The sequence below is a fragment of the Triturus cristatus genome, chromosome 8 (assembly GCF_964204655.1).
Source record: "Triturus cristatus chromosome 8, aTriCri1.1, whole genome shotgun sequence".
Taxonomy (NCBI): Eukaryota; Metazoa; Chordata; class Amphibia; order Caudata; family Salamandridae; genus Triturus; species Triturus cristatus.
In genome coordinates, this window is record NC_140591.1 from 979,401,248 (window position 1) to 979,417,036 (window position 15,789).

Consider the following 15,789-nt stretch of genomic DNA (forward strand, 5'->3'; position numbering starts at 1 on the left):
TCGAACTGGTACTTCACAGTCAGCGGCCGATGGAAGTCACTCATTTCAGAGGCCTGTATCACTTTAATGGATGGTTGCAGTTAGAATTTCCCAGTTCTAACCCCCACTGGATTGGTTAGCACCCACCAGGGACAGCTGTGTACCCTTGTCTAGGATTAGAATTAACACAAGCCCTACGCCTGGTTTGGGACAGTGCAGGGTTATCCGCAGGAATGTCCCAGAAGGATGTAGGTTGTGTTCCCTTTCCGCCAATGCTGTTGCTTTCAGTGTGCATCCTCAGGTCATTGAAGATGACTGTGATGTCTGACTCAGTATTTCTTTACCGTCTGACATAACTTGCACTGGATGGAGAGATTGTTCTCTTTGAAGATGGACTTAATTGGCCTTTTACTGCTCAAAGAGCTTCTAGGGTACAGATGATTCGATAACACTTGATCATTGGTAAGATTGGGGGATCAGCATGGACCTTGTAACTAGAGGTGTTAGGGTTGCCCAAAACTATCCTTATTGGTTGTTTTTTTTAGCAGAGAGAAACAAATGTAGTCAGCTAAGATGTATTTGATGGACTGGTATTTTACTTTGGCAGTTCCAGCTGTCAAAATATTGACTGACTGATTGGCTAAAATAGGCAGTTCAGCATGCCATTCATTGGTTTGAGCAATTCCTCGAGAGGGGATGTCTAACCGCCAGGATAGACACATTAAGGCCAGTTCCGGAAATAGGGACCAGAGGAATTGCCAGGGAAACCCCTCTTTTCTGTCTTGTTTATATTTTAGGGGACCCTCTTCCCTTCTTGAGTTCTTGACTTGTACTGCCCGATGTTAATATGCACACAATATGCATATTTATTTAGATGTGAATTGTGTGTGCCCCAGTTTAAGCCGTGATAGAATTGCATGAATGTAGCTGACCAATGGATATTCAAAACTATCAGCAAAACATATGTGGTAAAAGCAGAGGATGTGCTCTGTCGTCCACCCAACACTAGTAAGAATCCCCCGAATTAATCTAACTAGTCCAGTTTTGCACTGTCTGTCTAATGGACATCACATAGTATTTGTGAGGGCATTCCAGTCTGTTGTACCATCGCTTTAAGAAAGCTGCCAACTGTGACCATATTGTAGAACCAGCCCAGATTTATAGAACTGCGACATCAATTATGAAATTGCCTAACTTTGAACCTCTGGAAAGTAGAGAATTATGTAGGATATGGAAATATTTAGAAAAATATTTTAGGCTTGAGGAGTGCTCAGAAGTGCCCGGGATCGGCCTTGACCCAGAGGAGACCTGGTGGTGAAGCGGACACTGAAGCGATTTTGTTGAATGTGTGCTATGAGCTTCCACACTGCCTTTTGGGTAATTTACTTAGTCCAGAAAATGCTCCAACAGGAACCTTGTATCTGGACTGAGATGGTAAACCTTGATGGTTTCCACGAGCCAGACTCCGGGGCATGGACGACATGGAACTGTTATAGGTGGAAAAATTCATTTTGTTATGTGTGTAAATACTGATTTCGTGAGTGACAATGAACTTGTAGCATTTTTAGTGATGTTAATGTAAAATAAAGGATTTTAACCATTTGGAGAAAATCTCTGATGTCTGAATCTCTGATTGGTGTTGTGAAAAATCTCTTTGAAGCAGTTATGAAACTAGTGAATTTTTGTTTTTCGGGACTGGTTCATCTCTGGTTTTCTTCACCAACTGTTTTTGTCTGAACCATGTAATAATGTTTAAAATCTGTGACAGATATCAGGAGGTGCAGAGTGTGGGTAATAGGGAGAGAGTACTGAAAATGTGTCGGAGACTTAGATGTGGCAACCTTTTTTAGTTTTGATAAAGTCAAACAGGCATTTCCATCCCTACTGCCTTTGCGCATCATTTCCACCCATTGATCACATTTTTAGGACTTACCTACTACACAGTACATGCTCTGTCTGTTGCAAGACATGTTGCAGTAGGCCCAGACCCCGCCCATTGCTTACCATTACTATCTCATTTGCTTGCGTCTGATTCATTTGCTTGTGTCGGCTTTACTTCCTCTTCTTGTGTTTGTCCCTCCCCTGGAGCAAGGATACATTACTTGTGTTCCTCTACTGCTCATTGTACAGGTGCTACTTTTATCTTTTTGTTTAAACACTCCATGAGAGTGCATGAGTTTTCCAGTTTTTTCCCTTGTGTACTTCTATCTGCTTCGTGTTTCTCTTTCTCTGTGATTTACTCACCCTCGTGTGCTTCCCTCCTAGTGCTGCTTTCTCACCCATGTTTCTCCCCAGCTCCATGTTTCTCTCTCACTCATTTACTTTTCTTCCTCTGTGCTCCACGTTGCTCTGCCACCACTAGTTTGCTTACCTCCTCGTTCCCTATGTGTTGCTTCCACTACCCACGCACCTCCAGTTGCTCCCCCACACTCTGTATTCCTTCGACCCCTCCGTTCTGTTGTATCTCATCTCGATCCTCCACAATTCCTCCTCCTTGACCACGTATTGCTTCTGCCACCCCAAACTTGACAGTTGCTGTCTCTCACTTGTGTTTCTCACTTTGCGCTTGACTGCCAGACAAGGTCACGATATTTGAATCTGCTTCTCCAGGGAGCTAATGAGCTGCACGACTTTTGGATCAACGTTTCCTGGGAACAAATATTGCAGCTCCCCTTCTAAAGGGGGCAGTAGCATCAAGAGCACCAGAACCTACAATCCTAGCATGAGGTGTTACAGTGGAGGAGGACACACCTTGGGCTTTCTGTCAGTTAAGTGTCCAGCTTCCCCTCTGATGCGCAACACCAGCTGTGCACCTGCAGTCCCAGACACACTGCAGAGCGAGCGCTGCACAGGAACAAAGCAGTCACTTTGTCTCTACAGTTTTACATCACAACTTTTAGGCCTTCCCTACAAGACAACTTTTAGCATAATGACGGAAAAAGCCTGTTGAGCACCACAGTGCTTTAAGTAGGATAAAAAGGTGGGAGAGATCCTTTAAAGGGGTGTGGCCTAAGTAATTAAAGTGGCTTAATACATGTGAACTACAATCCTGTGCTTTACACAGAATGCTGCCTGACCACAATTAGGGACCTATTTGTTATTTCTGTGCCAATTCTTCCAGACATTACACAACACCAAACATACCTTAAACAAGCAGGAAACTCTGTTTTCCTGGTAGCAGTTTGATGTAAATGTGTAACAACAATGATTTTGTTGCAATTAGAATTGATAATTAGAAATGGTACGTATGTGACCATCCCTCTGCACACTTGAGAGAAGCCAAGGATTGAATGAGCATGTAATCTAAACACTGTTATGGTCCACTGACTCCCCTGGCCTCAACCGCACCTCCAGCGCTCTCAGTTGTGCCCCAATATGAAAACACTCACGCAACCTGAACTCACCCTAACATTTGAATATGACTGAGCTCACATGTACCATACAAGCACCGAAAAACCCAGTAGCCTTGCCTTTTAGAGCGAAATCCTCTTGACTTTTCCAATCCTTAGTAATGGTGATTCCGATTACAATACAAACTTGCACTAAAATAAAGAGAATTTACAAATATTAACAAATTCAAAGTCTTTTCTTACGTAAACAGTGCAATGTATATATTGTAACATATTGCTAAAGCCATTATCAAAGCTAGTAGGTCCCAAAGGCGAGACCTATTGACTTTGCCAATCTTTGTTTAGAGATGATATCTGTTCAGAATGAGTGAACTTGTAAAGCACAGCTCTCTGAATTGAAGGGCCTGCAAGTTCATTTGCTTCACCTCGACTGAAGGGTAGGAAGCACTACATTTTCTGAAAAGGTGTGTTTTTGTGGCTGGCCTTTGGATGTGTTTGGACGTTTCTGGGTTGTGGGTGAAAGAATTGATGGTAAACCACTGTGTTATATTTACTGTTGGGAAGATATCGGCAGGCACTTTTTCCATCTAAAGTTCTAACTGATATTCGGCCATTCGAAGGAAGAATCTTGATGAGATGGAACACACAATTGAGAAAGTAAAAGTATTTCGCTAGGAGTTGATGATTGTTACTTCTACTAATTTGTTAGAACAGCCAGAGATGGTGATGCAATTAGATGAACAATAATGTAACGTACATATTGAGCATAATCTTTGAGTCAGTGTTTTTCCTATTCATTTGACTTGTTCTCTGAATGATTTCCTGGCATTACTTGGGTATCTATTCTAAGGTAAGGAATCTGCAACTAGACTTCCTGAAAGTTATTGGGTATATGAAGGTAGATATCTATGTAGCCACAACAGCAGCACTTAAAGAGGCCTTTGGCATCTATGGTTTCCACAAGAGAGCAATGATAGACACAGAAGGGTAGCAGTCATGTTCCAAATGACTTGGGTTTAGTTGACCAGTCTGATATCCACATGAACTTGGCAGCTGAATTGAGGGTATCACAGCTTAGCCACCAGGATGTCTAACTATTAGAGTTTATGGACTTACACTCATCTTTTTATTCTGCAGTGTGAGACTGAATGTCATTATCATTTGAATGGTAAAAAATGAAAGATGGAAATGCTTGAATAAAACTGAATGACTGGTTATTACTCTTGTTTATTCCATACAGTTGATTTTTAGCTTGTCGGTCCATTACAAAAGAGAGCCAACTTCATGCAGCCCAGCACCTTCATTGTGGTACAATCTGCCTTAACCTTCTAGGAATGTTCCTTATAAACAGGAATACATCCAGCATCAAACTGGTTTCAGCCTTTTTGGGCCTCATCAGTGATGCGCATGGTATGGCGCAGTTAGTAGTGGGACCCTCATCTCAACATATAGCTCCTACTTTGGGAGATTTGCTTTAACAGCATTGTGAGCTGACCTGTTCCTATTGGACCTTGACAGAGGCGGAATTACATATGGTCGCTCCCTTTTTGTTGCGGCACAATGAGCAAAAATGTTATGGACTGAGACAAGTGAGCCTTTAGGGTGACTCTTGATTTTGTCACTTTATACGTGTCCCTTAGTTTCTGCAACACAGCCATGGCATGGACCTTAAAACGTTTCAGCTAATCAGTCAGTACATAAATAGAAGAAGTGTATGCATTGGAAAATGTACCCAGGTCTCATAAAGAAGCATTAAAAATGCAATAGGTCTCGCCTTTTATTAAGTTAAAGCCATTTGCTTTGCTATACAATACCATTAGCAAAGCAAATGGCTTTAACTTAGTGAGTGTTGTAGGGGAAGGGAAATCCTTTAAAGAGAGTCATTTTCTCTCTGGATTTCCCTTCTCTTTTTGGATCTCAGGAGCAGCAACTTTGTTGTGGTGTCACCAGGGCTTTAAGTGGAAGCTTTTTCAATATTATATACAAGCCATAGTTGCTGCTTATTTATCTTATGCAACTAGCAACCATTGAGAAAGCCAATAGTCCTGACTTGTAGGTATGATGTGACTTGTATCCTATATCTGGACGCAATGACAGGAACAGCAAAATACAAGTCGGGCGGTGCACTATGCTAAACACAGATTTTTGATATCAAAAGGAGGGGACAGAGGGGGCTACTTTAACGAGGTCCAGAGTACGAGCCCCGGAAGACTGTATGCAAACAAGGTACAAGGTTCCTCAGAAACAAAGAAAGGGCGGGGGAGGAGATACTAGAGGGTGCGGGTCAAAAGGTGGTCCCAACTTACTAAAGGTAAGAAAAAGAAGTGATGGGAGAAAAAGGGGGGGGAATCCCCTTGCGGAACTAGAGCTCTCACACACCCACCGAGCTAGGTGTCATGCTTCATCATATGAGCCTGCCCCTCGTCACGCCGGCGCTGCAATACCTGACGGGCTCCCAAACCAGGGCTCTTTAACGGGGATCTTTTGTTCCTGCCGGTTGGTGCAGTGGGGGTGAGGGGCCTAGTGTGTGTAGATATGAGTGAAAGTGGATTAAAACAGGTCAGTTAATCCTAGCCATTATTTTATTCATGAGGTAAACTGCCTGGTTAAAAACATGGAGAGTAGCAGTGTCCTAGATACAAAGTGTCTAGTCGTGTAGCCCTACTCTCAAGATCAACATGTTTCGTGCCTCTATAGTCAGGAGGATCTGGGCACTTCCTCAGGATAAAAAAAAACCTATCTACACTACGTGGTCAAGTGTACTCTACGTACCACGTTCACAGGTCCGTGACCTGAAATATAAACAAAGGATGAACTATTGTTAGCCACAATGTCTACTACAATAGTCATATCGTATCTCATCTGCCCTTGAATATGGACAAAATTGTTGTTATATAGGGTGATATAGGGTGATATAGCAATCATGGTATTGCTGGTGTTCCCGTGGGTCACTATACCGTATGTGATCACTATTAAAAAGTCTTCCCACCGAGTAGTGCCAATAAAGTGAGAACAATCACGATGGTGAAGTATAAAAACAAGATAAAACTCATGGTAACACTTAATTACCACTAAACACTCATGGTAACGCATAATGATCTAATGGGCGAAGGATTAGCAGACTCACCTAACCTGCCGCTTAGAATTGCTAGCAACAGTCCTGGCGGTTTGTAAAAATGGACACCGAATGGGTCCTGTAAAGAATATACATAAAATAAGAATGTGAATGACTATCAATGTGAATCCAAGGTTGTCAAATAAGGGTCGGCGGTGAGCCCGCCTAAGGTGGCGCGACAATCATGAGTGACCCGGAGATCCGCGCTCCCCTGTGTGGTGTGGATCGAGGTATCCATAGCAACACACAAACAAGCGACCGTACAGGGCACACAATGACTTTGTGTACTCAGCCGAGTGTCACATCGTAGCGGCTGTGATGTGAACGGAGGGGAAGGAAACCGGCATTGAGACTCCACACGGGGGAGCCGATGTCTAAGAGAGCTACTAACATTGGCTTACCTCAGCGAAGGTCCGGTCCGGAACCCGTAAAGTCAACGGATTCAGTGAAGGTAGTACTCACCACGTGTCAGCACGCCGTGCCTCTGACCTACCCTGCCGCCGGAACCAGGATGGTGCCTGGTTACCGGGGCAGTGAGTAGATTTAGTGTTTGCTTATTCAGCGGTGGGCGGAGTCGCGCGGTAGGCGTCACTCTCGCGTGACTAGTGGGGAAGGAAATTCCTGCATGGAGTGGTGATTAATCCTGCGGCCATCTTAGCATGGAGAAGAATCAAAACAAACCACAGTAGGCTGCAGTATCAATGGCATCGATGTTATATGTATGATAAGATGGCAGCATACGTAAAGGGCATGGAGGCATCGTAGTGGCAGCACAACAACCCACATACGAACAATAATGTATAACGAACAATAATGTATAAGTATCATAATTGATTGTTCTTTATGGGTTGTTGTGCTGCCACTACGATGCCTCCATGCCCTTTACATATGCTGCCATCTTATCATACATATAACATCGATGCCATTGATACTGCAGCCTACACTGGTTTGTTTTGATTCTTCTCCATGCTAAGATGGCCGCGGGATAGGTCTTGTCTAAGTAGAAAGTAGAGTTGAGTGGCGTAGATGGTGTGGAATGGAGTGGTGCAGTGCAGAGTGAAGTGGAGTACAGAGGCATAGAGCTCCTGCACAGGGTCCAAGATCTGAGCCTGACTGTTGGCTGGGCTCTGGCTCGCCTCACCCTGTTAAATTGTTGGCTCGCACAGCTCTACCAGCGAGTAGGAACAGGCAGCTGCTTTACCAAAGAGCTTGGCCTGGATAGAACACAATTATCACTTCAAACTGTGTGCCCATCTGGTCACATCGGACAGAAAAAGCCACTAGCTCCACACTGAAATCACGAGTTTGGTGGGAAGCGGGGGAGTTGATAAATAAAGGAGCATCTTTCTTGTGAATCTATTTAGTAACATTTCCATTTTAAGTTGCTAACATAAGGTATAGAGGTTACAACAATAACAACAATCCACCAACTGGAAAAAAGTGCGGCTGCTCCAGCAAACTTTTCAGGTCTTGTGGTGGAATACTAATCACGGTACTTCCTGTCAGACACTCTATTCCTAGAATGCTCCATTTTGTAGTTTTTGAATACTGTTTTGTTACCGAACTTTTGCAACATGTAACTTTGATTCTTTCAATGAAGGGATTATTTATGCGCTTTGATGTCGCTAAATTCACACGTATTTTAAAACTGCATAATAAAGATGAGCAAGGCTGTGCATACCAGGAAGTAATGTAATATACGACATAATGTGAGTAGCTAGCATACATGCGACACTCCCAATTTAGCTGGGAGTCTTCTTATATTTATCAAACCTAAAATTATGTTATTTTAGATTTCTCCCTCTTAAAATTACCTTTACTTCAATACACGTAGATTTCTCCTTCTTAGATGGTGCCTTACGCTGGCATGTGGGAATGCAACACTGCAAACGAGAACAACCCTCAAGTCCGTGGCATTCCTATTAAGTTGAAATGAAGGTCGAAGACTATATTTAAATAATACGTGTTTTTTTTACTAAGTATATTGATGAAGCCTGCAAAGTAATACTGGGAAAGGAGGTCACACCTTTTTCAGAAATGGATTTAATCATGTGTAACTTAGAAACCCATTAATGCAACGCGTTTTGTTTTGTTAATGTATATTTTGAAGTGCTTTGACATCGTTACACACAGAAAGACACTACATGGAAAAAATATGTGCCTGATTACATTGTTTTAGTTAAAAGCCAGGAGAAATACACTCTAACTTTAGTTTGCGTTCCTGAACTGAAACAAGCGTCGATCTGTTATCTTTATGGGGCCATGTGTTTCTAACACATGGCCCCATAAAGATAAGAAACTTCTTTGTGACAGACGCAAAGCAGGCCACCGAGTCCGGCTCGGAGGCCAAAGGGCGTCCACCAAAAACCCTAATTTCCAATGACAGGCCACCGTTTACCTAAACCGGTGACACTAGTCAATGGAAATAACGGGCGAGGTTTAAAGTACTCTGAAAGTACTCATTAGCAATAAATCTTGCCGAGCGAGCTGGGCATGTGCGCAGCTACGCTAGGCGAGACCTAAAAAGGGTGCATATAGAAATGTGTGTCTCACAAGAAAGAGCCAGTCTGAAAATTGATGTGATCTGGGCTTTTTCTCTTACAGAGGCCGAAGAAACCACCCCCTCCGACAGCTACAGTTTTAAAGTCAGGCACAGGTAAGATGCTGCATATCCTAGCATTCAACCACAGAACACAGTGATAACTGATGAGCAGAGAATCCCTATGTGGATTTTTATTGATATCAATTTGTTGAAGTTCCAAGTATTTATTGGTGTTGCTACTGTTTTGTTAGCTATCCTTGATAAGATCACAAATTATAGATGGGTTGCAATTCACGGAGGGTTACCAAGCGACATTAATGAGAGTGAAGCTCCATTTCTGCGTGATGTCACCTGGAAGCACTTGGTGGAAAGCTCCATTCGATCGACTAGTACTGATTTACAATTTTATATTGTTGTAAATGCCTCTTCCCCCATTTCCTCGTTGTGTTCATATGATTTCATAGGCCATCTCCACAGAGGCAGAGATGTCATAGGAGAGCAGTGAAGAGGATGACTTCACCTTCCTCGGGCCTCCTCCCAAGTCTTCTACATTAAAAGTTATACATGTGTGCTGTCTTGCCTATCACCACCACCACTCTTTAGCCACCCTCCATTTAAAAAAAAAATAAAAAACTAGAAAAAAATAATTGTTATCCTGTGGTAAATATTTCGTTACCGGTACTATTTTTTATGCGGTAAAGTCTATTAAGAACAACTCAGTAAAATGAGAGGCAGAATCCGTGGTACTAGAGGTTTTAAAAAGGCTTTATTCCTATACAAAGGAATACAATTCGAATTGTAGGCATTCTATTCCATCACCACGAAAGTTCAGGAAGGAAGGGCATATATTATTGACAGGTAATCATTTTTATAGAAAAGGCATTACAGTGAAACAGATGCAGTAGGCGTAACAACTGATAAGACAAAATAAAATATGCATGCGTAACTAGAATAGGCGTAACTAGAAAACGTCATTATACATGATGTCACAAGTGGGTGGATCCATAAGAGAATCCTGCAATGTCAGCAGAAATATTTGGCAGAGATGCGTGCGCAGCCGCATGACGTGTGATTGACGTGCAACTAGAGGGAGAAGGGGACTTGACATTTAGCTCTTCATGTGGAGACAGAAGTCTGGGGTTATGTCAACCTAATCCCAAATCATATCTAATATCCTATGTTTAAAGAACTGTGTTATCCAAAAAGAGAGGTCTCTTAGGATAGAATCTTATTCTATACTGACTATACTGACTGTTAGTGCGTGTACAAGCGTCTAAGTGTCTACACTAGATGCGAGGGGATAGGAATATTCCATGGTAACAGGGCTATGAATTACTTGCATGAGGACAGCGAGGCCTGGCCCTTTGCACGGCAGCTGGAGGAATGTTTACCTAAACTGCTAGACAGGAATGCATCGGATGAGGGGCGGAGGAGATAATCTTGAAGGTGAAATACAGTTCTTGGCAGGCGACGGGCTGGATCAGGCACCGTTAGCCGCGCAGGGAGTAAGACAAAGTTCATGGTCACAGATGCAGGCTCAGACTGGAGCTTTCAGAGACAGAAGGCAGGAAAAGGCTTGATGACAGAATTCGGGCCTACTCGCCTGAATCTGTAAAAATGTGGAAAGTGAACCACATAAAGTCGGTGGCCTTTCATACTTAGAAAAGGAATATCTGACCCACTCATGGTGGATCTGAAAGAGGACATGTTGACGGTGGACGCACATATATTTGCGTCTTCAAAACTGGAGCAGGAGGGAACATACATGTACGTATAGCATGTACATGGAGCCGTTGGGGTCTACGATAGGGGACATAACTGATCACAAAATTCATATTTCCTCATTCCCTCCCTGTCCCCTTCGGACCCTTAGGAGATATCGATCTTCATCAATCCATCGATCTGTTCATATAGCATCATTTGTTCTTCTTTCTTCTTCCGGGATCTCGAACGAAAACTTGGATGTGGGATACACGAGGTGGCACACAGACCACAATTGCTGGCCCACATTGTAGGCATAAGCAGCAACTGAATAGTATGAGAAAGCCAATACCTAGGAAGGAGAGCATTCTCCATCCCCAGGCTGACAACACGCCCCAGAACCAACCGGACCAAGTCCAGGTGCCTGGACTCTGGTGTATCTGGCTTACAATCTTATGAAGGCGAGTTATGGCTTTATATACTGACGGCGAATTTTCTGGTATGAAAATGCAGCAACTTGATCCGATGACCCTACAAGCTCCGCCCCTATCGGCCAGGATGACGTCAAGGACAAGACGATTTTGAAGCACAACAATCCGCATAGCAGACTGCTCTTCTGTTAAATTGCCTAAGGCGGAAATAGTTTCGTTCACTACTGCTTCAAGGGTTCTGGTTAATCTACGTATCAGCTTACTATTAGTGACTGTACCTATATAGGGAAAGAAACCTTTATTGAAATCTGTGTATTTTTCCCATGCTGTTTCAGTGTAATCGACAATTGGGAGATCTCTCTGCTGTCTATTGTGTACTAAATGGGTATTTCTATGATAATCAGGAGGGGCTAGGAAAACAGGTGGTAGAAGGAATGCTATGTAACAGGTACCATCCCAATCTAAAGGTAGACGTATATATGCGGTCTGGCCACATATAAAGTAGGAATGACGGGAAGCTCTAAATGTAGACTTGCCTTGATCACTGAATTTTATTACAGTGGTGCATTTACTATGGCCCATGTGTATGGAACCATTCTTTCTTACACATAATTCCCCTTTTACTGGGAATACTGACATGGCGGGCAAGATTGGTGTAGCTTCAGATTCAACGTTCAGGATCATGAGGTTAAGTGTAAAATTACCTAATCCATATACTTCATTTTCTAGATCAGTTCCTGTTCTTTTGGGAAGTCCCTCCTTGTTAGGGTAGCAGACTTTAAGCAAAACTAAGTTCAGGTTTCCCCATACCCAGTTGTCTTGATAAACTGCGGAATTTGAATCTAGGGAATTAATCAAACTAAACCATGCTCCACAGGAGCCATTGTGTGTGAACGGATAGGGAAAGAGGGGCAAAACTCCCTTATAGTTCTGATAGGGAGGGAGTCGGCCACATATCCAACAATTTGTGGCATTGCTGGTTTGATGGGAATGATGTAACATACTAATGAATGTGTTGTTGCGCAGCGCAAATCTATAGGACAATTCATGCGGAGGTAATTCGCTAAAAGAATGTTCTGCAGTTATATTGTAAGCACGCTTAGGAATAGGATAATACATGTGCAATAGGATGCTGACAATGATGATCAGAAGACTTAGGAAAAACAAAATTAATAATGTTACTGTGCAGTGACTACGACATGATTTACAATACGCATGCTTCTTGAGCTGTATTTGATGATTTCTTTCTCTATTCCGGTCTAGAGGATACATGTCAGAGACAAATTCAACCGATTCACCTTGGAGAGGACTTAAACAATCAAATTGTCTGACTTACTAGACCTCAATTTTAGTTTATACAGTTCTGGTTTTGTTAATTCAGCCAAGGGGAGCTTTGAGTCTGTCTGTGAGGGAATACAGGGTGGATTATCTACACTGGATGGTAGTCCATAAAATTTCTTGATATGACTCGAGTGCAACCACCCTTTCCTTCCCTCGATCTTCACAGCTGTCCTTGTGGTGAGTAGAAGCAACTTCGGTGACTTCCACCTAGGATCCAGTTGGGTCTTCCGGTCAAAATTCCTGACCAACACCAAGTCCCCAGGAACCACGTCATGGGGTTTTACCTCAGTATTGTCGGGAAAAGCTGCGGATACCTGTGAACGACAAGATTGTAGTGCAGACATCAAGGAAGCCAGGTAATCTGTCAGCATATTACAGTCAACATCAGTGATTTTACGAGGTATAGGCGTCCCCCACATATTTGGTGGTCTACCGAAGATCACCTCATACGGGGATAGCCCTGTTCGAGAATGTGCTACCATTCTCATGTAAAAGAGCGCAACTGGTAAGGCTACTATCCAATCGACTCCTTTCTCTCTACATATTTTGGACAATCTAATTTTCAGAGTTTGATTATGACGTTCCACGAGACCTGCCGCCTCAGGATGTCGGACACAATGGAATTTCCATTTGTAGCCTAATTGAAGGGAAACGTGTTTCATTAGTTCGGACGAGAACGGCTGGCCGTTATCTGAGTAGACAACACGTGGTAAACCGTACCGTGGGAAGAATTCTCGAACTAACTGTTTGGCAGTAGTCGGGGCAGTGTAATCTGAAACCGGGTAGACTTCGGTCCAACGGGAAAGAGCACAGACAACTACGAGAACATATTTGAATCCTCGACATCGTTCCATCTGGATATAATCCATCTGGAGGACTTCAAAAGGGTGATCAGGAGGCTGAAATCCACCCTGTTCTACGGGAATGCTTTTACCTGGGTTAAACTGACAACATATCATACAGGTACGAACTTTTTGTTTAGCTGCGGCTCGCAAGTGTTTGTTGAACCAAATGTGTTGAATGCTGTCTAGCATAGCTTTTTCTCCTAGGTGCGCTGGACTATGTATTGTGTTAATGATGACTTGGACCATTGAGTCGGGAAGAAACCATATAGATTTTTCCTCCGTCATCCATCCTTGATCTGTTTGGATCCCTCCTAATTCAGTCCATTTCTTTATTTCTTCTGGTGTAGCATGTGTCTGTATGTCAATTACATCAAGGGCGGGATCCTTAACTGTCATGCAATGTGTTGGTGTCAGGACTATTGTCTTTGTCATGTCAGTTGTGTGAGTCTGATTCTGAGCAGTCTGTTTAGCTGTTCTGTCAGCTAGGTCATTACCCTGAGAAATGATATCGGTAACTTTTGTGTGGGCTTTGCATTTCATAATCGATATTGCAGTAGGTAGATGAATCGCGTCTAATAAGGCTTGAATGAGAGGTCCGTGTTGGATGTGGGCACCGTGAGACGTTAAATAACCTCTCTCTCGCCACAGTACGCCGAAGTCATGGACGACTCCGAATGCATAACGTGAATCTGTGTATATGTTAACTTTTTTATTTGTGGCTTGAATACAGGCTTGTGTCAGAGCGATGAGCTCTGCTGCTTGAGCTGACAAAGTGTTAATACAATTTGTTTCAATGACTTCAGTGTCTGTTGTGACTGCGTAAGCGGCCACTAACTCTCCTGTACTTGTTCTCATACATGACCCATCTACATATAATGTCAAGTCTGGATCTGACAAAGGGATGTCTGTCAAGTCTTGTCTGGGTTTCGTCGTGATAGTAATGACTTCGACACAATCATGTGCCAATGGATCTGTTCCGCCTACTGGTAACAGTGTGGCAGGATTTAACGTATTACAACGTCTGATTTCTATGTGTGGCTGAAACAATGTTAATTCGTAACCGGTGAGTCTTGCTATAGTCAAGTGTTGTGTTTGTGTGCGGTTCAAGAGAACCTCTACTGCGTGTGGTACTTGTACTGTCAATTGATGTCCTAACACTATGGCATCGCTTTGTCTGATTGCTAAAGCTGTTGCTGCCACTGATTTCAGGCACGCTGGAAGAGCCTGAGCTACTGGATCTAATGTACTAGAGAAATAAGCACATGGTTTGTGTGATCCTGCTTGTTCCTGAGTGAGTACTGACAAAGCAGTACCTTCGCGTTCTGTAACAAAGAGTGTAAACTGTTTACTGTAACATGGTGTTGCTAGGACAGGTGCTTGGCATAAAGCTTTCTTTAAGCTTTCAAAGGCATGTGTATGTTCTGGAGTCCAAGGGAGGACAGTCGATGTGGCTGCCTCCTGTGTTGTCAACTGGATGAGTGGTTTTGCTAGAAATGCATATTGAGGGATCCACTGCCTACAGTATGAAGTGAGGCCTATAAAAGCCCGCACCTCCTTTTGTGTCTTGGGTGGTGGCATGTTAGCAATTAACTGGATGCGATCGGGTGTAAGCTGCCTTCCCTCCTTGGACAGCGAGTGCCCAAGGTAAACAACTCGCGGGACACAAAATTGCAGCTTAGAAGGGGACACCTTGTGCCCCTTGTCGGCCAGAAATTTTAAAACCGTCAGGGACGCTTTTTAACATTCAGGTTCGCTTCGGGCGGTGATCAACAGATCATCGACATATTGAAGCAAGGCAGTGTTAGCTGGCATGTGTATACTGTCAAGTTCTCGTTTCAGTGCTTGGCTATAGATGCTGGGGCTTTCTGTAAATCCTTGAGGTGCGCGTGTGAATTTAAAACTTCGTCCATTTAAACTAAAACCGAACAAATATTGACTTTCCGGATCAATTGGGACACTAAAGAAAGCATTCTTGAGATCAATTACAGTGAAAAACGTTGCTTCTGAGTCAATAGCTGTGAGTAATGAAGAGATATCTGGGACCACAGGGTATTGTGGTACAATGCATTTATTTAATTCGCGCAGATCAATAACTAATCGATATACTGGTGGTGCTTTTGGATCCGTTCTTTTAAGGATCGGAATTATCGGGGAATTACATACATTGGAGTCAGTTTCCACAACCACTCCTTGGGCAATAAGCTCGTCAATGATTTGCAGTAAAGCCACTACAGCATCTGGAGGTAACTTGTATTGTCGCATTCGTGGTAGTACCACTCCTGTCTTTAGTGTTACTCGATATGGTGTAATGTTCATGCAACCAACATCAGTGGGGCCTTGTGCCCATAAATGTGTAGGTAAATTCTGCAGTCGGTAATCTATGTCTCTGGATACGTAGTGACCTTTAAAGTCACGTAAAAATAGTCGTACTCCTTCCGGAGAGCAACATATTATGGCTCCTAGAGCTTTCAATGTTTTTATACCT

The 15,789-nt window shown here is 43.1% G+C and overlaps 1 protein-coding gene across 2 annotated transcripts in view; it reads left to right on the top strand.

Moving 5' to 3' along the window:
• SH3KBP1 (SH3 domain containing kinase binding protein 1) overlaps window positions 1-15,789 on the top strand; it is a 1,226,118-nt gene that overhangs the window by 974,321 nt on the left and 236,008 nt on the right. For both annotated transcript variants that reach the window (XM_085622521.1, XM_085622520.1), the window contains one exon: window positions 9,049-9,100. In XM_085622521.1, coding sequence (XP_085478647.1) covers window positions 9,049-9,100 — 52 coding nt within the window. The remainder of the gene's footprint in view (window positions 1-9,048; window positions 9,101-15,789) is intronic.